Source organism: Poromitra crassiceps, assembly GCF_964638095.1.
Source record: "Poromitra crassiceps genome assembly, contig: HAP1_SCAFFOLD_278, whole genome shotgun sequence".
Taxonomy (NCBI): Eukaryota; Metazoa; Chordata; class Actinopteri; order Beryciformes; family Melamphaidae; genus Poromitra; species Poromitra crassiceps.
This window is the reverse complement of record NW_028152122.1, coordinates 67501-87500: the sequence shown is the minus strand read 5'-3', so window position 1 is coordinate 87500 and position 20000 is coordinate 67501. Positions and strand designations below refer to the sequence as shown.

The 20000-nt window shown below is 45.0% G+C and overlaps 1 protein-coding gene across 1 annotated transcript in view; it reads left to right on the top strand.

The window, feature by feature from the left end:
• Positions 1 to 20000, top strand: part of LOC310770960 (eosinophil peroxidase-like) — a gene marked incomplete at its 5' end in the record, with an annotated part of 104315 nt that overhangs the window by 39654 nt on the left and 44661 nt on the right. The window contains one exon of the mRNA XM_083663652.1: positions 2838 to 3175. Coding sequence (XP_083519778.1) covers positions 2838 to 3175 — 338 coding nt within the window. The remainder of the gene's footprint in view (positions 1 to 2837; positions 3176 to 20000) is intronic.

The window sequence follows — 20000 nt, the reverse complement described above, 5'->3', positions numbered from 1 at the left end:
CCTCTCTGAGGTCTTCAGATTCAGAAGCCTTCTCCAGCAAGACCAAGACCTCACCTTCACCACCACCAGGTCTAGACTCCACGGGTGGGGGATATTCAATCCTACTCCTGGCTGCACTACCCCTGCTGATCATGGTGTCATTATCAAGCTGACATGATGGAGTCAATTATTGAATAAATCATTGTTAATCTAGAATGTGTCTCTCCCGATTGAAATGATAGCTTTTCACTCAGATCTGGGGGGAAAAAACAGTTTCTTTATGTTTATGCCGATCCTGTGGTTTTCCTCTCTCCTCTGGATTATTCTGCACACATCAGCCCAGCTGGAGATATCAGCGCTTGTTCCCTCCATTTGCTGCCATTCACTCTATACAGTATGAAAAACAGCTCCCGCAGACTTGAAAATTGCCCCAGCGAGATAATCCATCACGCAAAATAGGAAGCCTTCATCTCAGAGCTTCTGCTTCATGGTCATTTCATTGTCCCCGAGTGTCTTCAGAGCAGGATATGTGCATCATGTTACGCTCTGCTTACTGTCAATCACCTGGCAGGGAATAACCTTTCAAAATATGTCGCGTTATGAACTTCCTTTTTTCTTTGCAGAGGCAGCAGTTCATTTAAAAATGGGGGGGGAAATGCAGCTTAAATATCTAATGCCATGCAGCATGCATTGCCAACTCATTCATGTATGAAATCACTGGTCCACAACTTGACTCAAATAAACTCGCAAATAACTGTCAAACTAAATGAATGTGTGAGATCATGTGCAAATAAATCTGCATTGTTTTTTGGTGGAGTGTCCCTTTATTAAGGATGTTTAATTATGATTTAGTCATCTAGTCTGTTCAAATAAGACAAATAGCCTGGATTAAAAAGATGATGTTCTTAGTAAAAATAGCCTGGTTAAATAAAAATCAAAGCAGCAAAAAACAAAGTCCAAAAAGGGGGAATCCACTGATGCCGTGGATGTTATTATACTTATCCCAATGTGAGCACCTTTTTTGTTTCACAAAACTCATTTAGCACTAGAGCAGCCAGGCTTTCCCCGCTCTGTTTTCTTGAATACAAATATGTTCTTAGCCAAGCAGCCTGCTCAAGTCAGAATTTATTATTTTGGCAAAATAAGGCTGTGCGTGCTTAGTCAGCTCGCTCGCTCAAACAACGACATGTTAACAAGAGAGACATGGTGCAGAGAACGGCTCAAAAGAGAGGAGACGACAAGAACTGGAATCCAAAGGGAAAAACAAGGAGGAGAACGAAGGAGGAAGAGGGAGGAGGGAGGAGGAGGAGGAGGAGGAGGGAGGAGGGAGGAGGAGGAGGAGGAGGGAGGGAGGAGGAGGAGGAGGAGAGGGGGCGAGGAGGGGAACAGGAGGCTCCAGATGGGAGGTTTGCGTTGCCGGGGCGGGTTGCCGAGGAAGTCATTAAGCAGCCATTTCATCTGCGTCTGCTTGGCTAGCGAGGAGTCTAATTGCATCTGAGGAGAGGAGAGGAGAAATGCCAAAGTACATTTAGATCAAAGATAGAAGACACACAGAGAGAGCCTGTAGTCACCACTGCCATCCTCTCACTCTGCCTCGCTCTCTTTCTTTCTTTCTTTCTTTCTTTCTTTCTATTTATCTTTCTTTCTCTATTTCTTTCTCCTCTATCTGTCTCTCTTTCTTCCCTTCCTTCCCTCACTCTCTCTTCACCTCTTTTCCCTTCGCATTTTCCCAATTGATCTTTTTGACTTCTCTCCACTTTTTTTTTACCCGTTCTCTGATCCTCTATTTCACGCCCTCTCCTCCCCTCCTGCTCTTTCTCCCTCCTCTCCCTCGCTCTCTCTCCCTCCTGCTCTCTCTCCCTCCTCTCTCCCCTCTCCCTCTGCTCGCTCTCCCTCCTCTCTCCATCCTCTCTCCCTGCTCTCTCTCCCTCCTCTCTCCTTGCTCTCTCTCCTCTCCTGCTCTCTCTCCCTCCTCTCTCCCTTCTCTCTCTTCTCCTGCTCTCTCTCCCTCCTCGCCTCTCACAGTGTGGAGAGTGTGTGGGTGGTGCATTATGAGATGTCTCTCTTCTTCTCTGGCTCATATTCCCTCTAATGGCTCTAAACACTGTCACACCACAGTCATTAGCAGCACAAGTGATTCTTTATTGTATATACACTCAACGCAGTGCTGCGCGCGTGCCAATTAAATAAATAAAAGAAAAGAAAAAGTCAGGCGCCCTGCATGGGCAAAACTATAAATGTCACCAATGCACACATTTTATTAACTATTTCTCGTAAGGTTGCCAACTCAATGTTGTTATTATTACTATTATGATGATTATTATGATGATTATTATTATATTTTTGGCATGTTCATGTTTTAGGCTATATTGTGGGAGAGACAGGGAAGTATGGGAGAGAGAGAGAGTGGGTGGGTGGGTGGGGGGTGCGGGTTATGCAGCAAATGAGCGCAGGTGTGATTCGAACCCGGGTCTCTGCGGGGAGAACTGAGCCTTATTGCACATGCTCTATACTCGGTGAGTCACCGCGGCGCCCCACTCAATGTTATTTTACTTCGTATTTTGTTGCCAAATTGCCATATGCTGTCAGCATTACGTAATGCCAAAATGCCAAAAACGACGTGTCCCCCTCACCACAATGCCATGCCAAGTGCCGCATGCATCGTTAACCACATCACACACTGCCAACTGCTACATATGCAACATCCAACCAAGAAAAACAACCCAGGAATAAAAAGTACAATCCAGTAAAAGGCCATGGAAAGAAACTGCAAAGGCAACTAAACTTCACCCAACGCACAGGTCTACCTGATGCACACGTCACAACGTACAGTCGTCTACCTGATGCACACTGTACAGTCGTCTACCTGATGCACAACGTACAGGTCCACCTGATGCACACGTCACAATGTATAGTCGTCTACCTGATGCACAACGTACAGGTCCACCTGATGCACACGTCACAATGTATAGTCGTCTACCTGATGCACAACGTACAGGTCCACCTGATGCACACGTCACAATGTATAGTCGTCTACCTGATGCACAACGTACAGGTCCACCTGATGCACACGTCACAATGTATAGTCGTCTACCTGATGCACAACGTACAGGTCCACCTGATGCACACGTCACAACATACAGTCGTCTACCTGATGCACACGTCACAACGTACAGTCGTCTACCTGATGCACAACGTACAGGTCCACCTGATGCACACGTCACATTACGCTACATTCAAGACAATTTACTAAATCCTCCCCAGTTGTGTCTCATGTCACGTAGTGCAATATTTATCATGACTTTACTGAAAGAGACTTAGGCTACAGTAAAGCTACTCGTCAGCAGCAGGTCAAGAGATAGACTGGGAGTAGAACTCCACCAGCACTGGCTAGCTTATGTAGCAAGCTTACATGATGCTAGCATGAATAAACGCAAAGTTAACAGTCAAACTTGCATAGGCTACTGTCACGGCACCATCGGCTCTGGGCATCGTTATTTACATTATCATTAGGCACTCATTCGTCTAGGCTTCCAACAGGCGTGCATGGTCGCCATGAAGCAACAAAATACTGTCAGACCAAAGAAGAGGGGTGAAGCTCACATGGACGTTAGCTGGAAAGGATAGCATCGTCACATGGACGTTAGGTGGAAAGGATAGCATCGTCACATGGATGTTAGCTGGAAAGGATAGCATTGTCACATGGACGTTAGCTAGAAAAGATAGCATCGTCACATGGATGTTAGCTGGAAAGGATAGCATTGTCACATGGATGTTAGCTGGAAAGGATAGCATTGTCACATGGACGTTAGCTGGAAAGGATAGCATTGTCACATGGATGTTAGCTGGAAAGGATAGCATCGCCACATGGACGTTAGCTGGAAAGGATAGCATCGTCACATGGATGTTAGCTGGAAAGGATAGCATTGTCACATGGATGTTAGCTGGAAAGGATAGCATCGTCACATAGATGTTAGCTGGAAAGGATAGCATTGTCACATGGATGTTAGCTGGAAAGGATAGCATCGTCACATAAATGTTAGCTGGAAAGGATAGCATTGTCACATGGACGTTAGCTGGAAAGGATAGCATTGTCACATGGACGTTAGCTGGAAAGGATCGCATCGCCACATGGACGTTAGCTGGAGCTGGAAAGGATAGCATCGCCACATGGACGTTAGCTGGAAAGGATAGCATCGTCACATGGACGTTAGCTGGAAAGGATAGCATCGTCACATGGACGTTAGCTGGAAAGGATAGCATCGCCACATGGACATTAGCTGGAAAGGATAGCATCGTCACGTGGACGTTAGCTGGAAAGGATAGCATCGTCACATGGACGTTAGCTGGAAAGGATAGCATCGTCACATGGACATTAGCTGGAAAGGATAGCATCGTCACATAGACGTTACCTGGAAAGGATAGCATCGCCACATAGACGTTACCTGGAAAGGATAGCATCGTCACATGGACGTTAGCTGGAAAGGATAGCATCGTCACATAGACGTTACCTGGAAAGGATAGCATCGTCACATAGACGTTACCTGGAAAGGATAGCATCGTCACATGGATGTTAGCTGGAAAGGATAGCATCGTCACATGGATGTTAGCTGGAAAGGATAGCATCGTCACATGGATGTTAGCTGGAAAGGATAGCATCGTCACATGGATGTTAGCTGGAAAGGATAGCATCGTCACATGGACGTTAGCTGGAAAGGATAGCATCGCCACATGGACGTTAGCTGGAAAGGATAGCATCGTCACATGGACATTAGCTGGAAAGGATAGCATCGCCACATGGACGTTAGCTGGAAAGGATAGCATCGTCACATGGACATTAGCTGGAAAGGATAGCATCGTCGCATGGATGTTAGCTGGAAAGGATAGCATCGTCACATGGACGTTAGCTGGAAAGGATAGCATCGCCACATGGACGTTAGCTGGAAAGGATAGCATCGCCACATGGACGTTAGCTGGAAAGGATAGCATCGTCACATGGACGTTAGCTGGAAAGGATAGCATTGTCACATGGATGTTAGCTGGAAAGGATAGCATTGTCACATGGACATTAGCTGGAAAGGATAGCATTGTCACATGGACGTTAGCTGGAAAGGATAGCATTGTCACATGGACGTTAGCTGGAAGGATAGCATCGTCACATGGACGTTAGCTGGAAAGGATCGCATCGCCACATGGACGTTAGCTGGAAAGGATAGCATCGCCACATGGACATTAGCTGGAAAGGATAGCATCGTCACATGGATGTTAGCTGGAAAGGATAGCATCGTCACATGGACATTAGCTGGAAAGGATAGCATCGTCACATGGACATTAGCTGGAAAGGATAGCATTGTCACATGGACGTTAGCTGGAAAGGATAGCATCGCCACATGGACGTTAGCTGGAAAGGATAGCATCGCCACATGGACGTTAGCTGGAAAGGATAGCATCGGTGATGCAGTTGCTTGTCTCCCGTCAGCTCGCGCTCCTTGGTTCACCAGCGTTCCGTCTCGGTGAACATTCTCTCGTTCAGCTTTAGACATAAACACGCGAACATAACTCGAAAATAAATGACATCACAAACATAGATAATGATAAACTGCTGACTCGGCTGTCACATCGGGGTCAGAGAGAGAGAGAGCTCCAACCCGGAAGTCCTCTATCGACTTCGGTGTCTGCTTAACTACAATATAAGCTTCACCCACTTTTGATTGACAGCCATTAGAACCAATCCACCGTGGCCGTGACCGTGGCAATACCTTTCTCCTCTTAGCACGTTTGTCATCTGCTTCTTTTTTTCTTTTTCTGTACTGTGCCATGGCTGTCGCCTCAACCCCCCCCCCCCCACACACACACACACACCACTCTCTCTCGCCCCCTTTCTCTCCCATCATCCATCTCTTTTTCGCTGCCTCTCTCTCTCTCACTAACACTGCCTTCCTCTCGCCATCTTTTTCTTCCCATTGTGTTCATTAGATGTGGATCATGTGTCATGGGAGAAGGGGGTCATCTGTCTTTTGTGTTTGTGTGGGCTATTGTGGTAGTTCATTGGCAAGGATTGTTGTTGTTTGTCGTTGTGGTGGTGGTGATGAGTGTGTGTGTGTGCGCCCATACTTGATGATGATGATGGTTATTATTATTATTTTCGGCGTCAAGCCTTTGTCAACAATGAGAAAAGAGACACTTTCAGAAATATATATACACACATACATCAAGGAGGGCACCAATCATTACGCAGGGCAGTAATGGGAGAATGCAAGGCACCTGTAGTGCACCCAAGGGTGCGGCCGTCAGGGCCGTGTGCAAAGAGAAGTTGTGCAATCCTAGACCTACAGTAGGAAATAATTGATGACAGACAGGCAAATCTACCATGAGTCAAGAGCCAAATAGCCTACATCACCAAACAATCACAGTAGTCTAGTCAACAAAAAGAAAAAGAAAAAACATAAACACTAAACAAATAAAAATAACAATGATCATAACAATAATAATAGTAGTGGAGAAAAAGCAAGTCTGTGAACAAATTTGTATCAAGAGAAAACAAGCAGGTTATAATAAAGAATAATTTTTATAGAAAACAACTTAGAATGAGTTCTTCATTAAGGCCTTTAGGGCTCTCGGTTTGTAATGTGTGTATCCATCTGGCTTCTCTTTGCAATAATGATTGATCTCTGTTTCCTCCTCGCTTAGGTGGGGGGACTACTTCGATTCCCTGGAATTTCAGGGAGCAAACGTCGTGTCCTGCAGAATTAAAGTGTCTAGCCACAGGAGATTTCACTAACACTGCCTTCCTCTCGCCATCTTTTTCTTCCCATTGTGTTCATTAGATGTGGATCATGTGTCATGGGAGAAGGGGGTCATCTGTCTTTTGTGTTTGTGTGGGCTATTGTGGTAGTTCATTGGCAAGGATTGTTGTTTGTCGTTGTGGTGGTGGTGATGAGTGTGTGTGTGTGTGTGTGTGTGTGTGTGTGTGTGCGCCCATGCTTGATGATGATGATGGTTATTATTATTATTACCTCTGATGAGCCCTCCAACAGCGTTTCCAATCATTTCGATCGTCCATATCTGGTTAGCTCGCCACTGCTTTCCGCCCCTCTCTCATCAAAACTCTCTCTCTCTCTCTCTCTCTCTCTCTCTCCCTCTCTCTCCCTCTCCCTCTCTCTCTCTCTCTCTCTCTCTCAAAACACTCTTAGCTGAAAAGTTTCTTTTTTTCTGGTCTTTAGAGGGAGCTTGTCTGGAGGCTTGGATGCTTGTGTGTGCGTGTGCGTGTGCGTGCGTGTGTGTGTGCGTGCTTGTGTGCGTGTATGGACAAGCACTTAATTGCTTTCTAGCGCATAATTGGCCCTCCACTTTCACTCCAAAACAAGAAATGTCTTCTTTTTAAGCACCAGAGAGGCGGGTGGGGGGGTGCGTGGGTGGGGGGTGGGGATGAGTTCAGAGGAGGGGAGAGACTTTATTGTCCAAAAATGTATCATCAAATGTATCAGAGGCAGAGCTGAGAGAGCAGGGGATCTTGGCCGGTGTGGACGCTCTAGAGAGCTGAATGAAGCTAATAAAAAAATAAGTAAAGATATTTTTACTCTGTAAGCTAGCTGTGTTTTGTAATATAAAGTGAAAGAGTCGTACTGATGGTTGATGTCTGCCTACGTTCATAATGTGATTGAATCTGCATGAATAATTATTAGGAACTAATGTGTCAGAAAAGAGAACAAAGACGTATTAAGTATGTGTGAAATTTTGCATGGAAATTAGAAATTGTGTGTGTGTGTGTGTGTGTGTGTGTGTGTGTGTGTGCGTGGGTGAGTGAGCCTGTAAATGCTAACACAGCAGAGAGGTGTAAGTTTATTCTATGAGGGGGCGGGGGGAAACAGTTAGCAGGTGAGACAGAGAGCTCAGCGTTGGGCCCTGCAGCAGTCAAACAAGCACTAATCATTAACACTCTCTGTCATCAGGAAGTTCACGTTTACACCTACAGCTTTTCTCATCGCTGACGTCGTACATGAGAAGGTGTTCTTCTTCATGGCAATTATGGGCGCGACCGTGATACAGTAGCATCGCTGAAGCAGACACAGGCATGGTGAAAGGGGTAAGAAAGCGTTAGAGTTCTGCAGGTGGCTATAAGGAAGAGAGAAAGATGGCTGGAGAGGGAAGATATCATTAACGAAAGCTATAAATAACAGAAACGACATTTTCATTAACTGAAGTAAAAAATAAAAATGAGGCTAACCCTAACCGCACGGCTGCGAACAGACCCACACTCATGTAATCTGTCAGACGCTTGTGGAATCCGACAAATATAGAACAGGTGCGTAATTTTTCCGTACTGCATGTATCGCCCATCATGGGTGAGAGTCGATCGGATCCACAACGCATCTGGTGTACATTGCCTGTAAGCCTATTTTGGGTGGATTTAATGACAAACACAATGACTGACATCTTTTATAGTTGTCTTTTGTGGATGGATGTTCATCTGTCATATAAGTAAATACTTTTTTTTTATGGGATGATGTTTTGTTTTGAGAGTTTTTATTACACAAAACTTTTTCTGACGTTTTTTGAATGTCGCCCCTGACAAATACTGCACCCCATATTACAAACAAAGACTAAACTAATAACAAAAAGAAATAAATAAATGAAATAAAAACTAATGAAAATTGAAAAAAACTCTAATCACCTTGATGTGTGAGAGAGAAATAAATAAAAGTCTTCCGTCTGTGAAATGATAAAACATAGCTGGTTTATCATTTCCCTGTCTTTTCCCCTCCTCTTCATCTGTGTTGTTCTCAGAGATACAGGTGTTGCTGGGAGGGAGAGGAACTGTGCTTTAAAGTAGCAGCTATCAGTTAGAGCTGTGATGTCTCTGTCCCTTTTTTTTACCTACTGTCTCTCTCCCTGTCCCACGTTGTCACAAATCAACTTCTGAAAAAAGTTCATCCAACTTATTGAGGAAGTTAAGGGGGGAAACAAGGACAAAAACTACAATGTAGTATGAAAAAGTATCTTCTGCAGGTAGTTCTGAAGATTTAACACTTGCAAATGTCTACATTGTGAGTGGAGCTGCGTGCCCTCTACAAATCAGCCAATTAACCTCATTTAATGCAGTTGAATTCCATGTTTTGCTGCAGTTGTTTTCAAACTAGACGCAAACCTTTCAGGAACTGGGTGCGGTTGGTTGATCCGCGCCCAGGTATGGTACAAACTCACTGGACATTGGGATCAATACTCAGGTGCTCGGAACCGGGCCTGGGTCTCTGATGAGAAAGCACCCTAATGGTCCAATGATGCTCCATATATACAAAAATAAATGCAATGTACTGTAACAATGTATCAAACAATGTAAACAGCACTGCCCACATATACCTCCATGCGTCTTTGCACGTTGGTATCATGTTAGGCAAAACATCCACTAGTGGGCAGCAGAGTCAATTATGTGAGTGTGTGTGGTACTGCTCCATTTCATCCGTATCCGTAAGCTTTCAGAAAACCTGCAGAATGATGCAGGAAATGAATGCAGCGTACACACAGAAAGCTCCGTATCTGTATTTAATGTAGAGCATAATTGGGCCTTTAGAGACTGAAAAGCATCTGGTGGGCTCCATTTGCTCTCACTAAGCTACAGTAAGAGGTGCTGAATGCAAATGGCACTACTGTACTGTATGTTAAGTTAAGTTATCCTTTATTTATCCCCTTGGGGAAATTCATCCTCTGCATTTGACCCATCCTCTACTAGGAACCTTCCTAGAACTAGGAGCAGTGGGCAGCCACTGTGGAGCGCCCGGGGACCAACTCCAGTTCTTTTGCCAGTACCTTGGTCAGGGGCACTGACAGGAGTATTAACCCTAACATACATGTCTTTCTTGATGGTGGGAGGAAACCGGAGCACCCGGAGAAAACCCACACGGACACGGGGAGAACATGCAAACTCCACACAGAAAGGACCTGGGACGGACCGGGGTTCAAACCCGGGACCTTCTTGCTGTGAGGCAACAGTGTTAACCACTGAGCCACCGTGCCGTGTAGAATGTCAGTGAAATATTCAGGTGTCGAATCTCCTGTCTTAACAAACAGCCACAGATGAAACCAACATGGCAGCCATAGAACATGTGACTGAAGACAGTTAATTGCTCTGGACCAAAACGAGAAAATGGAGGACCAAGAGAATCATAGTGACATTTCACTTGGCTGCTCTCTCCACAGTTACTGCAGAGAGCAACACCAGGCCAGAAGGTACTGCGTCATATCTCCAATTGTTCAAAGGGCAGCATGCCTTTATAATGTTCTGTATATTATCATAGAAAAACTAGAATTACGCTTGAAAGAATGAGTTGATTTAAATATTTTATGGGTATTATAATTGACCATATTTTCATTGTATTGTTTTTTTTCTTGTGTTCATCACTGTTTGTTTGTATATGTATTGTACAATATATTGTTTATCTGCTCTGGATGATGCTTATAAAGCTGCTTTGATTGAAACATTTGAGTAACCTTTTTTGGTAACACAGCTGTCCCTTACAGCAAAAACATATGAGGTTCACATGTGTCCACATGTGCAAAAATCACATGTGATCACATGTCATTTTGCGATCACATGTGTCACATGTTAAATTTCACACGTGAAGTTCATGTGGTTTTTCTGTAAGGGGTGGTAGAACTTGTACTACATTGTGTTATATTGTGTTAAGTTATGGAAGTATAGTTAGCCATTACAAGATATATAAGGAATGGCTTGTATTTGGTTGAGAGGCAACAGAGTTTTGTTATGAGTGACACATAGTAACTGCATAGCATTATGGGAGAACTTCCTGCAGTACTATAATGCAGAATAGTTCTGTCGCCCTCCCTGCTGATTGTGACCGAAGTGCCACTTTTTGCCGCTCCGTACAATTTTGTATAATTTACATATGACAACCTTCTCTTTTAAGAGTGTACGACTCCCCCTCGGTTTGGCAATCCCATTCCCCCTCTCCTGACAGCGGTGCCATGGTTTCTGTGACACGCGCTGTATATTTTAATACTAATCCCCGGAGAGCATCAAAGGGAGGAGGTGGTGGTGTGATTGTTAGACTAATCCCCTGGGATCCTTAATGGTGGCAAAGTGAATGTGAGCGGAGGGGATTATAGGGAGCAGTGACGGCCGATATATTCTGTAATTAGCCCGTTAACAGCCTCGGCGATGGCGGGATTACCCGGGTTTTAGCCGCCGAACTTGACAAGAGGCTACGCATGACGGATCACACAGTAATGTGTCTTAGCCATGGTGCGGAGAGAGCGCTGGTGGAAGGGACGTGGCTATTATAGAGCAGTTGTTCTCAAAATTCTTCACATGAAGGATCCCTAAACTGACAAAAATTAAGACCACAGACGCCAATTTGATAGGATTTTGTCCCACGGTCCCACATATGATAATAAGATTGATGCTTTTAGATGTTCTATTACAGAAAGTGTATAAAACCCATGACCAAAATAGTCCAATTGTGTTCCTTATGAATGGAATTATAGCTAAAATAAATTACCCCCCTTTTGGCTGGGGACCCCCTGGAAAACCCTCAAGGACCCCTGGGGGTCCCCCGGACCACCCATTTGAGAACCACTGCAGTATAGAGAGAGAAGAAGAAGAGGGAGAGAAAGGGAGGCATGGGGGGAGGAGTTTGAGAGAGAATGAGTGTTTGGCGACGGTTGCATTCGTCATTCAGACGTGATTATTGACATCGTAGCAACGTTGTTGATGGCTCGACTCTATTGTGATGGATTGTGGTGCGCCTCGTCTCTCGTTGTAGCTATGCAGAGGTGTTGTGCAGCTAGCTACAATGTTGTGAAAACGCAGCACGTCCTGATATCACCGTGTTGGTATCGTTCCCGGACTATCGTTTTCCCCTAGTATATGGGCCGGGATGACCACGCCCCGAACTCATTTGATTGGTCGCCGCCGCAACTGCTTCTTCCTGAAAAGGTGTGGCGAGTAAAAAAAGAGGTGGTTAAGATTAGGATTAGGGTTTTCTTATCTAACAACCACCATGCCTAAACCTAATGTTTTATCAAAGTTGGGCGTGCAGAGAACGCAACGTTTGCACTCGATGCAGCTGCACGGGATGAGTATTCCGAGCTTGAATGCTTCAAAGTCACTTATCTTTAGTGGGGACATATTGTGCGTCTGTCTTCGAGGGGTGGGTAGGGGGAGTGGCTATAGAGGGATGTGGGTGGTGGGATGTTGGCATGGTGAGGGAAGGGGGCGGGGCTAGCGAAGAGGGGCCGTATAGAGACAGTCTGCATGTCTGGGAACGCCCATACATGCTCTAGGAACGCCCACAATAGACGCTAGTTAGCTGGCTCAGCCTGGCTGGGGGCGTGGTCAGGGTGGGGTAAAAAACCCCGTTCTATCCATTCAGCAAAGTTAGAATTTAGCTGATAGCCCAGCCCAGGCAGACACGATCGGGGATTTAACCACCGCAGTAAACGCACATCTGAGCAGACGTCTTGTGTTCTGCTCTAGAACCCCCAAACCTGTAGTTGAGAGCCGCAGCACCGTCTTTTGGTGAGTCAGCCCATGAGATATATGGGCAGTTTTACCCCACTCGCGCGCTAGCCGTTTAACATTTTGTGGGCATTCCCAGACATGCGGACTGTCTCTATAGCAGACTTGCTAGGCACCAGAAGTGTAATCATTCCACGGCTATTCAATTATCAATTATGCAACTTTTCACCTTGACGTTAGTTAGTAGCCTGACACTCCGTCCAACAACAGGTAGAAAATAGCATCCCTCTATTCTCAAGAGAATAGAACATTTAATATGCATGCCAATGTCTCCTGCAACAGTCTTGTACACAACACTCAAGCTGCTCTCATCACCCACACCCCCCTAGCCAGTCCCCATATCCACCCCTCGAATTCCAACTCTACGACCTTCCTATCTCTATGGCCCCTTTTCCCTAGCCCCTCCCCTGTTCCTTGGGCCCACCACTGACATCCCCTTAACCACTCCCCCTGTCCACCCCTCAAACCCCAACTACCTACCAGCTTCTTGCTAATGGCCCCCCTCTTCCCTAGGCCCACCCCCTTCACTAAACATCCATGAGTGAGTGAGTGAGTGAGTGAGTGAGTGTCCTGACTTTCCCATCCTCTGACCCCAGCAGCCCTGCTGGCCAGCGCTGTGGGAAAAAGAGAACAAATCAATGCTGGCGAGTTGCGGCAACAGAAACAAAATTACATTAACGACTCAACAGAGAGCAGAATGGGTCAAAAACAACAAAAGAAATTAATCACATAAGATAGCCCGATCCCGGGAAAGTGAGAGTGTGATTAGATTTTGAAAGAATATGTCCCAACCGTGCCTGTACCAAGCTATGATGAATGAAATAATGACTAAATTAAACTAAATTATGTGACATTATTTCTGGGGATCCCCTGGAGCCCTTATAGAGGCCCTCCGGGAGTCCTTGGGCTCTGATTTGAGAGCCAGGACTCTGCCAACAGCAGCACCTGCTGTTTTTCCACTCTCCTCATCCAAACACTGTTGCCTTGAAAGAGCACTTATCCTCCACGGACCAATTAGAAGTCTCCCCTGTCTGTTGTTTCCTGCTTTCCTCTGAAGTTCTGACCAATGGCAGATGGCCACACATAGAAACAACAGCGAACAACAAGACTACACAGGATATACATAGGTATAGATAGATAGATAGATAGATAGATAGATATAGGCAGTTGTTGCAACAACAAAGTTAATTAAAACAAAATAGAGAAAGAAGTGTGTGTGTGTGTGTGTGTGTGTGTGTGTGTGTGTGTGTGTGTGTGTGTGTGTGTGTGTGTGTGTGTGTGTGTGTGTGTGTGTGTGTGTGTGTGTGTGTGTGTGTGTGTGTGTGTATGGGGGGTGTAAGTGTAGGTAGGTAGGTGTGTGTGTGTGTGTGTGTGTGTGTGTGTGTGTGTGTGTGTGTGTTTGTGTGTGTGTGTGTGTGTGTGTGTGTGTGTGTTTGTGTGTGTGTGTGTGTGTGTGTGTGTGTGTGTGTGTGTGTGTGTGTGTAGGTGTGTGTGTGTGTGTGTGTGTGTGTGTGTGAGTGAGAGAGAGAGAGAGAGAGGTGGCATAAAACACCATTATATTACTACAATATGTCTGGGGTAATTATCATTATGTGTCATGCCAAATAGCTCTGTTCCTCTGATGTGACACATGCTGTCTGCATCTATTTTTCAGCTGCTCTTCTTCACACATCTAGTGGAGCTTTAATCACAAGCCAACAGAGAGTGATGGCTTAAAACCACATCACAAATCATCTCTCATTTATATGAAAACGTTGCGCCTCCAAAAAGTCAACTTTTTAGAAGAAATAGTCTTGTTTTCAAACGGATAGCCATTCCCTCTTAAATGTGACAATGCCTTTTCAATGTATTCACGCTATAAAGGGATGCAACGTTTGTTCAACCCATTAAGGACTAGAGTATATATAAAAATATGAACATAGGGAGGTGTGAGACACTGCTAAAACCTCAACATCTGTTCCCCCCATGTGAGCAGCATATAGGATACATGAGGTCTGTTTCTGGGTTGAAATCCATTCAGGTGTTTGCCGCAAATTGCCGGGCGTTGTATCCTGTGTGGATAAGGTCACCCTTGTTTAGGTTACAACTTGTTTGTTAAAGAACTTTATAAATACATTTACTTGTTTGTCTGTTTGTTTGTTTGTTTGTTTGTTTGTTATCCAGGATTAACACGTTCACTGCCAATGACGTGTTAACACGTCAAGCAGAATCCAGCTGTTGACTGCCAATGACGTGTTAACACGTAAAAAAAAAAATCGATTTTTTTTTTTTGACGGTGGGGCGTTGATCAATCCCTTTTACGTCTCCTATACAATTATTGGAGGTATTGAATGTGTATAATCTATTTTACCGACCCACTAAGTGTTGACAGTGCTCCCCCCAGACGAGCGAAAGCAAAGAAAAAACAGCGGCGGGAGGAAGCCATTCTCAAGGAAATTGCTTGGCGATTTTACAGTCATCCAGACTTGCCCGAGAGCGGCCGCGCCAGCAGCAGCACACAGAGAGCGGAGAGCGATTTGCATAATAGATTATGAGTGAAACACACTTTGAAACACCGCAGAAAGGCCAGAATCAACATCTGCCCATCGCCCACGCATTCCCCGGCCCATCAAGACTCGCACAAGGAGCGTCCGCAGGCAGGCAAGCAGCAGCAGCAGCAGCAACGCGCTTCTGACACGCCAGCTGCAGAGCCACGGAGGAAGGAGGAGAAGACACACGGAGGGAGGAGTTTGAAGGAGAGGGGTGTTTCCTGCTGTTATGGAGGAAATTACTGTTCAAAACTATTGTTTAGATGTCTGACGGTCTTACTGATGCCAAAAATGAATGGTTAAAGTGACTGTTCTATCGAATTTCACAAAAAGCCATTTATCTCAGAATAAATTTTCAGACGCTGAAACCATGCTGTACTCAACGGCTAATATCTACATAACTACTAACTCTACAAACTAACTCTTTTAGACAGAGAAAGCACACATTCTATTAGTACTTTTGTGAACTTTGTGTTCGCAAAGTCCAAGCAGAAAAGAATCCTCGGCTCTTGTAAAATGAGTCAGAATCCTCAAAAAAAACCTCTGGCAGAACCTACCTACAGTAAAAAAAAAACGGCTGGCAGTGAATGTGTTAATACAAAAAAATACAGTCCTTGAAACTTTTCTAACTAATTGCTTCCATTGAGCCAGATAAGATCGATCAAAAGGCAAAGCAAAAAGGAGTTGGGTTTGCTCCACTGAGGCAGCAGGTACAGTTAAGCAGGTACAGTTAGTATCAGTGGGTTTGCTCCACTGAGGCAGCAGGTACAGTTAGTATCAGTGGAGGCCAGATCACATTTCACAGGCATCTGAAAGGAAATCAGATTCCATGTTTGAGCCAGTTCAACTCAAGTCCCCTACAACACTTACAAGCACACTCTGCAATCTATATTCACTCCCTGCATGTGTCTTCACCCGTCTTCTCTCTCTCTCTGTGCGTGTGTGTGTGTGTGTGTGTGTGTGTGTGTGTGTGTGTGTGTGTGTCTGTGTGTGTGTGTGTGTGTGTGTGTGTGTGTGTGTGTGTGTGTGTGTGTGTGTGTGTGTGTGTGCGTGCGTGTGTCTGCCAGCGGAGGGAGCTAACTGGCTGCATGCCTGGATGACTGACTGTGTGAGTGAATGGAAGTGAACAAATATTACATGAGTTATCAAAAGGCGATCACATAGAATAGCCTATGAGTGTGATTTGGTTCAAGAGATATAGTTCTGTGAGTCTTTCCCAGAGTCAGAAACAAATGAATGCCTTCAGACAAACCTCTTTTTACGCATTTGGTGTAGTCTGGTACAGTATGTCAAACAACAAATCAGGCTATCTTGGCTATTGGATCAAATAGTCTTAACTAATTATGATCCCAAAGGCATGCAGGAATTGACACAAATTGACACGCAAATAATAGCAATTGATTGCATAAAAGAGTAGAAACATTGCTTCTTTGAGTAAATAACATACGACTTTGTGAAACTGACAAGCAATCTTTCTGTGTATGACTGCAGTAAATGAGGTTTTTTATATTCTGCCCTGCACATAGATCGCATCAATCCATTATAGTGAGACTCTTGTAAAGTGTCAGCACCAATCACCCGAGTTAAATGACTTGTGCACCCTTTGTACTGTAATAAAAGCTGCTCTGATTGGCTGATTGTGGCTGCCGAGCCCTACACAGTATATAGCTGCATTCACGTACCCGGATATCTCAGCGGGAGTGTGCACTAAACTCTTAAGGCAGGGCCAGGTGTGCTGTGTGGTGCCACCTCTGTCTCTCAGCACAGCCACTGCTCTGCAGAAGTCACCTTGGATAAGAGCACATGCCAGATGAGCAGAATTAAGATGGAGAGAGAGAGAGAGAGAGAGAGAGAGAGAGGAGAGAGAGATATAGGGGGAGAGAGAGAGAGCCCGCCTCTCCCTCTCTAAAAAGAGAAGGGAATGGGGGAGGAGTGGGAAGCGGAGGATAAGATAGATGTAGCAATGAGAGGGGAGGAGAGAGTTTGTATGTGTGTGTGTGTGTGTGTGTGTGTGTGTGTGTGTGTGTGTGTGTGTGTGAGAGAGAGAGAGAGGGAGAGAGAGAGAGAGAGAGAGAGACACAGCAACATGGGGTGGGGGGCAAGAAGAGAGAGAGAGGGCAAGATGAGTAAAATAGTGAATTTAAATGGAAGGGTGGAAGCAATCTGTGTCAGGGCAGGTCCCTGCTGGCAGCTCCAATCAATGTCAGCCCCACCACACAACACCGTCATGTCACACACACACCACACAACACCGTCATGTCACACACACACCACACATAACACTCACCACACACACACACCGGGCTGAACAGAAAAAGAGGGGGGTAAGAGACAACAAAAACATATGCAGCCATGTCATACACATATCCGTCACAGAGGGTTTATTTATGACAGGGGTCCCCAAACTTTTTTGGGCTTGTGACACGATTTTGACGTCACAAAAATCTAGGGACTCTAGACGTTCAAATTCCCGTACGTACACCATCGATAACATCATCAGCTCCGACGGTGACGTCACCTGTGCTCAAATCAATGTCAATACCAGAGCAACAAAAATACATCATTTACAAAGTAGCTGATATAGATGCAATCATCAGCGCTCTCGCATCACCCACACAACTGGTCTGCAAATCAGCCACCATCAACCAAGTCGCTTGTGATCTCTCTCTCTCTCTCTCTCTCCTTCTCAATTCAGTGCAATGTGCTTTATTGGCATGACAGTGTATGTAACTCGTGTTTACGAGGAAAATAAATCACATACATTGTCTCTTTGTCTCTTTCTCGCTCTCTGTTTATTTCCTTCTTCTTCTCTCCATTCTTGCTCATCTCTCTCTCTCTCTCTCTCTGTCTCTCTTTCATCGATATACTCACTAATATGGCAGCTCTCCACTCCTCTCACATCACTGCTGTCAGGCAGATATATACTGAAGGACGGCCATCAGCAAGACACACATCCACACCGTCGCACAGAACACACAACAACGCATCAAACACACAAATAGGCTCCAGATGGTAGGAACACACGCACACATGCATGTAGATAAACACACGCACACACACACACATGCACGCGTACACACACACACATGCACACACACACATGCACACACACACACACCTTTATTGACGTCAGTGGATAAGAGCAGTCACAGGAAGTACTCATTACCTGGCCGCCCCGGTTTAAAATAGAGCCTGATTGTAGCTGTCGTGATGGCTTCCCAACCCCATCATGCACTCCTGCATTATGTCATATTATTTAAAAAAAATGTATTTCAATGTCATTTCTGATGGATAGAACACAGAGAGAGGAGAGGAAATATGGGAGAGAGAGAGAGAGAGAGCGAGAGAAGAGCAGAGTGAGAGTTGACGCGGTGGATATTTTTCAAGCTATTAAATTCGATGGTAGTGCAGTGTGGTAGCCATTACACAATGACACCATGCATTTATCCTGAATTCATTGTAAACTATCTAGTCAGACGCACTTTCTTTGCTGAACATCTACAGAAGCAAAATGAGCACTGCTGTAATAATGCAAACCTCCAGGGTTGATCAGCCACCGTAGTTATGGCTCCTTGAAACTTCCCACAGCCGGAAAGAGGAAGAAAATGTGTATTTTCAGTTTGAACAGGTTGAAAAGGAAAAACTTTGACGATCACCACATCTGTACATGTATAAGGTTAGGAGGCGTGTGCTACTGCTAATTGGGTATACATTCATTCATCCATGAATTTTCTCGACTTGCGTGATCATTTTCTGGGTCAGAGGAGGGGCTAGAGCGCATCCCAGCATGCATTGGGGGGGAATGCAGGGAGACAACCCGTGGACAAATTGCCTTTCCATTGCAGGGTGTTAATTGGTGTATATTTTACCACATGTCATATATACCAATTAAGCCACCAAGAACTAATGATGAACGTCTCATTTTCAACAGATTGGATGGACAGCACCATCTGGTAGCAAGTCATCATGTGTTATGAACTAAATCACTTACAGCACGTGCAGGACAGAAGCTTTCATCATGGCGTGCTGGCCTGTGTAATGAGGGTCTTCTACACTAATTGGGTGGCTATTGTCAGGTTACATCTTTGCATGCATTTAGTACAAGTAAATGTCTATTGGTTTGGCACCATGCACAGTTCCGATATGCACAAATCCAATATTGTAAATGTAGTCCAGATTGTAGCCTAGACTGCATCGGGATTCGCACTGACAAATAACTACATATCATTTTGTCCAACCTTCATGACACTGGACACTAAATTACACGGGACAAGACAATCAACTGCAGTGCAGTCAATCAGCCATGATCAGGGATGTCCTTTCCTGCAGTGTTGTAGTTAAGTTCAGTCAGACCCGAGTCCGAGTCCTGGACTCATCTTCAGGACTCGTGACTCGACTTGCATTCATGCATCAAGTCTAGAAAGTTGGAGATTCGGACTCTGACTTGTTAATTGATTTTTCGGAATAGGCCCTATTTGGCATCAGATATTGATAGGTGTATTAATACTGTGACATTATTCAATTTCGTGCAAGAGCAGGTACGTGTGTTCCACCTGTACATGGTGATGCACGCTCATGTTCAGTAGAACTCAGACTCAGACTCAGGTCATGGGGACTGGACTAAGACTCTTCTTTGGGGAGTCGGACTCAAACACTGGGGACTCAAGACTCGACTCGGAACTCCAGATACAATAGAGAATACGGTTATATCCATATAATCCAAACATATAGTTATAAATACTAAATGCACCTGTTTCTTCCTGAGAGTCAAAACGTGCAGTAGTTGAATAAGTGTTGAAAGCAGCGTGTGGCCTTCTTGTTCACAGTCATCCATTTTGAGCTGCGATGCTCCATCATCTGCTAAAGGCCATTTTGGGACGTGCGCGTGTTTCTGTCCTCTTTCTCTCTCTGTTGTAATATTCACAGCAAATACATGAGGGCCATGTTGTGCTGCAGGA